Source organism: Rhinoderma darwinii, chromosome 5 (assembly GCF_050947455.1).
Source record: "Rhinoderma darwinii isolate aRhiDar2 chromosome 5, aRhiDar2.hap1, whole genome shotgun sequence".
Lineage (NCBI taxonomy): Eukaryota > Metazoa > Chordata > Amphibia > Anura > Rhinodermatidae > Rhinoderma > Rhinoderma darwinii.
This window is the reverse complement of record NC_134691.1, coordinates 207,433,139-207,444,699: the sequence shown is the minus strand read 5'-3', so window position 1 is coordinate 207,444,699 and position 11,561 is coordinate 207,433,139. Positions and strand designations below refer to the sequence as shown.

At 42.5% G+C, this 11,561-nt stretch overlaps 1 protein-coding gene across 2 annotated transcripts in view; it reads right to left on the bottom strand.

Moving 5' to 3' along the window:
- Positions 1-236: 236 nt before the first annotated feature.
- Positions 237-11,561, bottom strand: part of TRIO (trio Rho guanine nucleotide exchange factor) — a 539,453-nt gene continuing 528,128 nt past the window's right edge. The window contains exon 51 of one of the 2 annotated variants that reach the window (XM_075826892.1): positions 237-715. In XM_075826892.1, coding sequence (XP_075683007.1) covers positions 491-715 — 225 coding nt within the window. In that variant the 3' untranslated portion in view covers positions 237-490. The remainder of the gene's footprint in view (positions 716-11,561) is intronic. The other variant, XM_075826894.1, reaches the window with a different exon arrangement.

Sequence of the window (11,561 nt, the reverse complement as noted above, 5' to 3'; positions counted from 1 at the left end):
TTAAAGCCTGAAATTCACAACAAAGTGCCATAAAAATTCTGGAATTTACTTGTTACATTCAATGCCTTTATGCCATATAGGAGGGAGCTGTCACTGTGCAGGCCTTGTTAGGAGTCTTAAAATAAATAAAAATAAAAAAAGTATTTGAAAAAATACACACCGTTTTTTTTTGTTTTTTTTATTATAAAATGTAACTTTTAGTAATCCATTCATATTTGAGGCTCTGGATGCACATCTTGAAATATTTAAATAAATTTTATTTGCCTGTGTTATACAGCAAGGTCTGTGCAATTTTACATAAATCCAATAAAAGCTGAAAGAGACAAGATACAGCCTTAAGGTGCTTGTCTGTATGTTTTTCTGAATATCTGAATAAAACAGGGGAATAATATTTATGTACAGCATTCTTTTGCATGATCAGCATATATAAAACAATAACATTTATTGCTACCTGTGTTACCCAAATACCCACTTCATTTTTCCATCAGGATTATCGCTGATGATAGCACGTGTGACCTAATACGTAACTTGGAATCCACCCTTCAGCTGCAGGGCTGTCGTCCGTTGATGCTCGGAATACCAGAAACATGTTTTGTTGATTACTTGCCAAAATTTGAACAACCTCTCCTTGGTAGACATTGATCTCATCCTCCTTCACTGCCGTGTAGTCATGTGTCACCAGCATAGTGGAGATATTGCTGCATCTACTTTCAGTCTGAGGATTGAGAGGGAGGAAAAAAGGAAACAGAAAAAAAATGATGGTTAATAAAATCTCAAACGACAAAAAAACAAAAACACCACAATGGTACTGTATAGCACAAGTGTCAACACTAACATTTAAAACCGCCGGTGGTGGTTTTCTATAAACAATCGATTTACTTATTCATAATCTCAACTATACTTTTCTCAGGTCTCCTGGGCTGGCGATCTCATTTTCTCGTTGAACACCAGCAGGGAAATAGTTGTGACTATTAGGACCCATTCACATCTGCATTGGAAGCTCCATTAGGGCCTCCGTCGCAGATTTGAGCGGAAATACGGAAAACAATAGCGCAGCATGCTGCGCTAGTGTTTCCAGTAAAACTACAGACACCCCGACGGAACCCATTTAAGTCAATAGTTTCCGTCGGCCACCGGTATTTTGGTTGTTCTGCTTCTCTAACGGAGCAGTACAATGGAATTACTAACGCAGGTATGAACAGGCATAAAGGTTGCTGCTGCTGCATCCCTGTCTCTAAATAGCTGTCTCTAAGTAACCCTTCCATTGGTGCAGAATAATGCTGGCTGGATATTAAGACTGTGTTCACATGTGGCAGTTTGCAACAATTTTGGGTGAACTGCAGCAAAAAATGCAAACTGACCGCGACGTGTGAACACAGCTTTAGGACACTAAGAAAGTTGTGAGACAACATGTGTGGGAGCAGTAATAATGTTTTTATTATTGTCACCAAGCCTCAAGACATCTAAGAAGAGACTTCTTTTCAGCTATTTCCCACGCTTCTTTTCTAAGGAAATTTCTGGCATTGGCGCTTTTATAAGGGTCTATTCACACACTGTCATATACCTGTAGCAGCTTTTGCGGTCTTAACCTTTGAAGCTCAAACGGCACAGTTGTGCAGTGACACAGGTGTGTGGACGTAAAAGGCTCTATTCAAATTTGTGTGAGAGGCTTCGCTCGCAAATTTTTCGGATTTGATGGGAGTAAAATCACTGCATGCAGCACTATTATTCCCATTAAAACAATAGCCGCCACGACAGAACCCCATTTTATGTAAATGGGTCCCGGCGCACGACGGATCCGGCACAGCATTGTGGCTATTGTTATAAACAGAAGAAAAATGCAGATGTGAACCGAGCCTCACTGCATAACTAGCCAATTTCAAGTCTTGAAAAGATGAGACAGCTACCTGGGTAACGGTAATGACTGCCATGAGAACATATATATTTAAAAACATTTGACTGGAGTTTTTAAAAACATTTTTTGTATACAGTTTGGCTATGTAACATGGAAAGCTGATAATCTTATTTCCTAGTGTTCTAATGTAAGCTATTGCAGACAGTTCTGCTGCAATGTTAATTCAAGATATCATCCTCCAGCAGTAGAATTCATCTGACTCTCCCAAAACACTGTACAAATTATAGCCAGGTTCCAGAACTGAGTAGCAGGATCCCAACCCAATTCCCCTTGATCGTCATCACTCTGCTGCGTCTCTCCTCAGCAGCCAGGGCTGGCCAGAAGAAGCCAGGCCTGTATTGCTAAATGGCGGCATGGGAATTGGAAAAAGCAAGTATTTTTTTTACTTGGGCAGAGTAGCACTCACAGTGTAACACTATTTTACGGGAACCAATGTGTGGTACATTTTCTGGTGGCACAGTATGCAGCATTTTTTCTTTTAGAAGGGGCGCTGTGGCACAATATTAGTCCCCAGCTACCGTGTGTGGCACCAACTTAGAGGGAAAGTGTGTGGCACTATGAGAATTTTGTATTAGTATAGAGAGTAAAGATGTACTACAACAGTAAGGGGCCAAATACGTGTGGCTGGAATACTCTGCTGAGACAAGTTGTGGCTGGGAGAAGTCTTCATGAAAGACTGAGCCGAATGGAGAAGGAAGGAAAGAGAATGACTACAATTAGAGAAGTCATCATCTGTGAGTCATTGCATTTGTTATTTATTCTGGCTCTCTTTTCATTGGATTAGTACGGTATTCACTTGTCCAGTCTGCAGCGTGATAAACTTGGTTGAACATATTTTTTTTTAGGACCGTACTAACTATGTAGCTATATGGGCAAAAGTATTGGGACACCTACACATTACACCTACAAGAGCATTTATGACATTCCATTCTAAAGCCATAGCCATTAATATGGAGTTGGTCCCCCTTTGAAGCTAAAACAGCTTTCACTATTCTGTGAAGACTTTCTACAAGATTTTGGAGTGTGTCTGTGTGAATTTTTGCCAATTTGTCCAGATGAGCATTTGTAAGGTCAGACACTGATATTGGACGAGAGGGCCTGGCTCGAAATTTTCGTTCTAGTTCATTCAGAAAGTGTTTGACGGGGTTTAAGTCAGCGCTCTGTGCAGGCCAATCAAGTTCTTCCTCACCAAACTCCCCCAACCATGTATTTTATGGACCTTGCTTTGTGCACTGGGGCAGTGTCACGCTGGAACAGAAAAAGTGTCTAACCCAAACTGCTCCCACAAAGTTGGGAGCATACAATTATAAAACGACCACATAAAATTTTCCCTTCTCTACCACAATGCAGTCAGGCAGGTAGCGTTCTGCAGGCATTCGCCGAACACAAAACCATCAGACTGCCAGATAAGAGAAGCATAATTCTTCACTATACAAAACACGTTTCTACTATTCCAAAGTCCAGTAGTGGCATGAATTACACCACTCCATCTGACGCTTGGCATTGAGCTTGCTGATGTAAGCTTGCATGCAGCTGCTCGGCCATGGAAACTCATGCCATGTAGCTCCCAACACACAATTTTTGTGTGGATATTAAAACCAGAGTAGGTTTGGAACTCTGCAGTCATTGAGTAAGAAGTTGTTGGTGACTTTTATGCCCCAGAGGTAGTAATGGCAGATACAATGTCAGCATTTAAAAAAAAGGCTAGATTGATTATTAATTAATGACGAATGGCATTGAGGTTTATTATTAATCAAGAAATGAACGACATGTAATTGATTGAGAGAGGTTGAACTTGATGGACCAATGTCTTTTTTCAACCTATGTAACTTCTTGTCTGAGTTGCTGTGGTTCCTAAACTCTTCCACTTTGCAATAATACCAATCACAGTTGATCCTGGAAAATTTAGGTGGGAAGAACTTTTGACCGACTTGTTGCTGTGGTGGCATCTTATTACAATAACATGTGCTAATTCAGTGAGCGCTTTAGAACGACCCATTCTTTCACAAACGTTTATAAAGACAGAACGTATGGCTAGGTGCTATACACCTGAATTCAATGATTAACTCCTTCCCGACTGCCCACTGTCTTTTTACGGCAGGCGGTACAGGTCCAGCATCTACAGCAACATCTTTTTCTGTAGAAAAGGCTTATGAGCGCTAAGGTAAGCGCTTATGCTCTAAGCAGTGATCAAAGGGGACTCCCCTCTTTAAACGCGGTGAAACTGGGGGAACCCTCTGTAGTCAGCCCTGGGGACCTAGAAAGGACCTGGGGAGTTTGTTTTGTAAGCATGCTGTTAGGACACACTATGTGTTGCCCTAACAGTAGCCTGTGTCATAGTGACACAGTATAATGTATTATTATACAGGGGTGTGATAATCCATTATAAGTGTAAAATAAAGTTACTAAAAAGTCATCCCTTCATGGGATTGAAAAAAATAATAATTTAAAAAGTAACAAAAAAATAAATAAATTAAGAAATGTCCACAAAAAAACCTCATTATTTAGTATAAAATTAATTTTATTGCCCATAAATTACAGATAAAAAAACCCTACACAACCGTAATACTAATAATTAACGTAACAGGTTATTTAGTATGAGACGTGAACGGTATGAAAAAAACCAAACAAACCCCAAATAGCTTTTTTCTATATTCAACCCGCAATATTTTCGCCTCCCAATGGGAATTTTTTTTTCTTGCGCATAAAACAAGACCTCATATAGCCACGTCAATGGGAAAAAAAAAAAGTTATGACTGCTGAAATGCAGAGGCAAAAACTAAAAAATGTAGCTGGTCATTAAGGCCTTTTCATTAAGGGGTTAAGAGGTGTGTCCCAATACTTTTGTCCACATATTGAATGTTGTACCATCCTTTTTTGTAAAACAAATATCCTTACCACTGTTCAGGTCATAATGGTAGATATAGTTTCAAATCATAAAAATTTCTATAGCAGGAGTGAACCTGATTTCAGAATTAATCTCTCTACAAAGCTTGGTTCTCGTACTGTATTTATGTACTGAATTTGGCTCTGGTACTGTACACATATCTAATGAGCTTAGTGCTAGTAGCATGGTACTGTATATATGTAATGAGCTTTGTTATGTGACTGAATTGATATACTGTGCTCAGTTTCTGACTGGCCCATCAGAGCACCAGTGGATCCTCAGGTGGGCCCAGACTCAGACTGACGTTTAAACACCTCCTCTGGCTGAGCCCCACCCCTTGCCTAATGTAATACTGCAGTCCAGCCCCTCCTCCCACTAACATAAATGCCCCTCCCCAATCCTGACACCACCCACCGGCAAGTCACTGCAGCCAAAGCTGTAGGCTCCGTCTCTCACTCACAGGCTGTAAAGGGAACTCTTCTGACTGTTCATGCAGTCTAGTTCCTAGGTCAGCAGGTAAAGGGGTAGAAGAGGCAGAGCCATATATGCCACTCGGCACTGGGAGTCCAGTGCCTAGGGAGGCTACTTGTGGGGGGCGGCACCATTAATTTTTTTCAACATGCTCCCCTGCTGTCCATCCTATTTGCCAGTAAATCCAGCGTTTTTTGCGTGGTGGGGGAGGACTACGGCGACATGCAGGTTCGTCCCGTATATGCTGGACTCATGGCATTCTCAGTACACAGTTCAGTTAGTACAGTGCTGATTTGTGTTCAGCAGTCAGCATGGGCTGCTGTCCACTGCTTCACCAATCAGAGAAGAGAGCTGTCAGCAGAAGGAGGAAGCGCCGCCTGACTTCTGCTGCTCGTCTACAGACTCTGGCCCGTCGACCTGTTCAACGCAAGTGACAGCAGCCAGTGAGGAAAGCCAGGAGGAAGCGTTGCCGGACCACCGCTGCCCCCCTTGAAGACACCTGCCCGCCGAAGACAACTATGATGGTACCGTGGGGGGGAGAGGAGTAGGGATGACTAGAGTACCTGTGGGGGGGGGGGGCACTAATTCCCTTACTTGCCAAGTATGCAGATTGGGCCATCAGAGGGAGGCCCTGTCTAGGAACGGAATCTCCCCCTCCCTGGTAGTTTCACACAGCCCCCCACCCTGTAGTAAATAAATCCGCCTGGAAAAGAACGCTTAAAAGCCAATTTTAATATTAAATACTTAAAATAGCCTAGACTAGCCACATGGACTAAATAGAAAAGTGTGCATTCACACTAAATAAAGATCTGATACCTAGCAGTGTGCATTCACACTGCATAAACATCTGATACCTAGCAGAGTGTGCATTCACACTGAATAAAGATCTGATACCTAGCAGAGTGTGCATTCACACTAAATAAAGATCTGATACCTAGCAGTGTGCATTCACACTGCATAAAGATCTGATACCTAGAAGAGTGTGCATTCACACTGCATAAAGATCTGATACCTAGCAGAGTGTGCATTCACACTGAATAAAGATCTGATACCTAGCAGAGTGTGCATTCACACTGAATAAAGATCTGATACCTAGCAGAGTGTGCATTCATACTGAATAAAGATCTGATACCTAGAAGAGAGTGCATTCACACTGAATAAAGATCTGATACCTAGCAGAGTGTGCATTCACACTGAATAAAGATCGGATACCTAGCAGAGTGTGCATTCACACTGAATAAAGATCTGATACCTAGCAGAGTGTGCATTCACACTGAATAAAGATCTGATACCTAGCAGAGTGTGCATTCACACTGAATAAAGATCTGATACCTAGCAGAGTGTGCATTCACACTGAATAAAGATCTGATACCTAGAAGAGTGTGCATTCATACTAAATAAAGATCTGATACCTAGCAGAGTGTGCATTCACACTGAATAAAGATCTGATACCTAGCAGACTGTGCATTCACACTGAATAAAGATCTGATACCTAGCAGAGTGTGCATTCATACTGAATAAAGATCTGATACCTAGAAGAGAGTGCATTCACACTGAATAAAGATCTGATACCTAGCAGAGTGTGCATTCACACTGAATAAAGATCTGATACCTAGCAGAGTGTGCATTCACACTGAATAAAGATCTGATACCTAGCAGAGTGTGCATTCATACTGAATAAAGATCTGATACCTAGCAGAGTGTGCATTCACACTGAATAAAGATCTGATACCTAGCAGAGTGTGCATTCACACTGAATAAAGATCTGATACCTAGAAGAGTGTGCATTCATACTAAATAAAGATCTGATACCTAGCAGAGTGTGCATTCACACTGAATAAAGATCTGATACCTAGCAGACTGTGCATTCACACTGAATAAAGATCTGATACCTAGAAGAGTATGCATTCATACTAAATAAAGATCTGATACCTAGCAGAGTGTGCATTCACACTGAATAAAGATCTGATACCTAGCAGAGTGTGCATTCACACTGAATAAAGATCTGATACCTAGCAGAGTGTGCATTCACACTAAATAAAGATCTGATTCCTAGCAGAGTGTGCATTCACACTGAATAAAGATCCGATACCTAGCAGAGTGTGCATTCACACTGAATAAAGATCCGATACCTAGCAGAGTGTGCATTCACACTAAATAAAGATCTGATACCTAGCAGAGTGTGCATTCACACTAAATAAATATCTGACACCTAGCAGAGTGTGCAGTCACACTAAATAAAGATCTGATACCTAGAAGAGTGCGCATTCACACTGAATAAAGATCTGATTCCTAGCAGAGTGTGCATTCACACTGAATAAAGATCTGATACCTAGCAGAGTGTGCATTCACACTGAATAAAGATCCGATACCTAGCAGAGTGTGCATTCACACTGAATAAAGATCCGATACCTAGCAGAGTGTGCATTCACACTAAATAAAGATCTGATACCTAGCAGAGTGTGAATTCACACTGAAGATCTGATACCTAGCAGATCTTTATTCAGTGTGAATGCACACTCTGCTAGGTATCCGATCTTTATTCAGTGTGAATGCACTCTGCTAGGTATCAGATCTTTATTCAGTGTGAATGCACACTCTTCTAGGTATCCGATCTTTATTCAGTGTGACTGCACACTCTGCTAGGTATCAGATCTTTATTCAGTGTGAATGCACACTCTGCTAGGTATCAGATCTTTATTCAGTGTAAATGCACACTCTGCTAGGTATCAGATCTTTATTTAGTGTGAATGCACACTCTTCTAGGTATCCGATCTTTATTCAGTGTGAATGCACACTCTGCTAGGTATCAGATCTTTATTTAGTGTGAATGCACACTCTGCTAGGTATCAGATCTTTATTCAGTGTGAATGCACACTCTGCTAGGAATCAGATCTTTATTCAGTGTGAATGCGCACTCTTCTAGGTATCAGACGGCGCATAAAAAGACGGCGCATAAAAAAAATGCCCCGTAAAAAAGAAGTGCATGTCCCGTCTTGAGCCGTTTTTCATTGTCTCAATAGAAAAACCACTTCAAAAATGGCCGTAAAAAAACGCATCAAAAAACGATTGATGCATAAAAAACGGCTGAAAATCAGGGGCTGTTTTCCCTTGAAAAGCTCTGTATTTTACGGCCATGTCCTAAATTGCAGATTTTTTTCTGCTGCATGTGCATGGAGTTTTGAAAACCCCATTCACATGAGTTAGGGCTTATTCAGACGAACGTGTTAAATGTCAGTGTGATGGCCGTTGTTTTAACCAGCGTGGACACAAACAATCAGAAGGCGTTTTAACGACATTTGGCTAAGGCTATCCCGGTGCACAGCAAGACGGCAATTGAGGCTAGAATAGAGGGCTATCCATTTCAGCGATGAGTCCCACTTTTGTCTTGGATGCAATGATTGCCGGAGATTGGTCTGTAGACCACGTGGGCAGCGCCATGATGAGGCCTTTACAAGGGAATGCCACACCAGTCCTACTCCCGGGATAATGGTGTGGGGTGGCATAATATATGGTAGCCGGACCCCTCTAGTTTTCATTTCAGGTACATTAACAGCTCTGTGTTACATTGATTTGTTTGTGGAACCAGTGGTACGGCCATTTCTCCAAAGTGTCCCAGAAGTCTTTTTCAACAGGACAAAGCCAGGCCGCATGTTGCTAGTGCGACTGTGAGCAGCCTACGTAGCCTAAACGTGCTACCGTGGCCTAAACGTGGTACCATGACCTGCAGTGCCTTCGGACTTGTCTCCCATCGAGCACATGTGGGACGTCATTGGTCGGCTATTGCAAAGGGATCTGCCAGCAGCCAATCATGATAATTTGTGTGCCAAAGTGCATTCAGCGTGGCATAACATTCCTCAGACAAGCATTAATAACCTCATTGATAGCATGCCAAAGTGTGTAAGTGCATGTATTTCTGCACGTGGCACTCATACTCGATACTGAATAAATGAATATGTTTGGTATATTAACAGGTCTATCGATCCTGTGATTTCCACAATTCCAAAACTTTTGCTTCTTGATGTTTCAATTTCATTGTTGAGGAGTGTAAATGATGATCCCTACCCTTCAAGGCCAATAGTGAAAGAAGGGGGCATTGCCTATCCTTACAGGCTGCACTGCTTATTGAGCAGTGTATGATTGGTAACATATGGGAGAAGGTACTGTACAGAATCTGCAAAAAAAGCTCCTCCAGGACTGCACTCACATGCGGAAGAGAACTTCACTTCTGCCCTAATGCCAAGTCTTAAAGGGGTTTTTCCATAATCATTATTTATCAGCTGTTCACAGGATAGGTGATAAATATCTGGTCGGAGGCTGTGCGACCCCCACCGATCACGAGAACGGTCTTACCTTGCTGTTACATAGGAATGGAGCGTTAGTGCGCATGCTCGACCACCGCTCCATTAATTTCAATGGGACTGCCGAGCGCCATCTTCAGCAGCCCCATAGAATTGAATGGAGCAGTGGCCAAGTATGCGCACTACTGCTCCATTCCTATAGGGATCCCAGGAATGGGAAGGTAAGCTCGTTCTCGTGATTGGTGGGGGTCCCAGCGTTCAGACCCCCCCCCCAATCAGATATCACCTATCCCGTGGATAGCTGATAAATAATGCTACAAATGAAGACTCTGCATACTACAGGCTCCTCCCAGGTTCAGGCTTGTGAGTAGGGCTGCCTTGTGTGTAAGTGGGGGCCCAAGTAATGGGTAGCAGTTGTACTCCTTGCAGCTCCTGGGTCTTTGAATGTATGCTGCTCGCCTCTCCCTACTTTGACTTCTCTGACATCTCCTAATCGCTGTCCTGTGTTTACAAGAGTGATCTATGAAAGACAGCAGGTTTAACCCTTTCAGCGTCCTGTCTTGTGTAGATCGCTTTTATACACACAGGACAGTAATAAAGAGATGTCCAAATAGTCTGCACAGCATGAATGTTTCCTTCGTCTTTCCTGTAATGTTGCTGCTCCTTCTGCCTCCACTCTACGACACAGAGTCAACGGGACTTTGCATAAAATCCACAGACAGATCCAAAGCAGTAGATCATCAAGTTTGGCGTCTGATGAAGAGACATGTAACATGATTTATGTTAACATTACAACTAGAGCTGTGCTCTCAGTGAACACAACCAGATGGACACTGACCAGTTTTTAATGAAAAATACACTTTGCCAGAAGGAAAGGGCTGTAGTGCTCCTCCAAGGACTATGTCTATTTTGCTCCTGACTGCTTTGTTCAGCTTTACTCATGACTGAGGCTGATGAGATTTTACAACCCCTTAGTGTAGGGTCCCTGAAACTATGCCAACATGCGGGACCAATGGCCGCAGCTTTGTGCTGGTAATACCCGTAAAAATTGTGCGACCATTGGCCATCAAGTGAGCTGGGCTTCGGCCAGCGTTACGCGACACCGTACCCTCAATGTCTGGACCCCTTTTGATGAATACAAGATGACATGTCCTCTTTAGTAATTAACGTTACATTAAATATTAGGGAAATGCATATGCAGGAATTCCTTAATATGCTATTACGGATTGCTCCAGGAGTAACAAAAAAAATGGAGCACTTTGGGGAATTTCTGATTCTCTGTACTCCTGACAACTAATGACTCAAGTTTTTCAGAGAAATTTGAAAATGGGAAGAAATCTATAGCCTACTGATGGACGGACAGTTTATGTGAATGGAGTCACTTATAATTCACAAACTAAAATTAAAGGGCCCTGATGGTGGCCCTGAGTAGCTGTATAAATTCATATGTAATGAGCTCCCCCTAGTGCTGACTGCAGGCAGCCAGTGTTTTATCATGTAGTGGATGAAGAGAAGCAGGTGATTAGGAGATTTATAAGGTACATTTATCGATGTACTTACGCCAGTTGTCAATGCATTATTGCATTAAAAAAATAACGGCTTCCGGTTCCGGCGCTGGTATGTGAAGACGTGTGTGACATCTCTCCCGCTCCTCCAGACCTTACTAAGTTATTTCCGCTTGCAAATATCTCCCCAATTTACCCTGGGGTGGAGAGGACCTGACTTCTAAACGACTGGTGCTACCTATATGGAGCGTTACTTGCTGAGGAGCAGCAAAAAAATGGACTTTGAAGATATAGGAGAGGGCGCTATGGAGGAACAGCCACCCAAGATGGCGCCGCTGGAAGATCGACGGGACAGTGCTGACACGCCGTCTCTGCCTCCTCCCGAACCACCTCTTAACCTGCAGGACACCTTGGATTATAAGTTGCTGGCCAAAGCCGTGGCTGACCTTATTGTTCCAGATCTGTCCAGCACTCTGGTGACG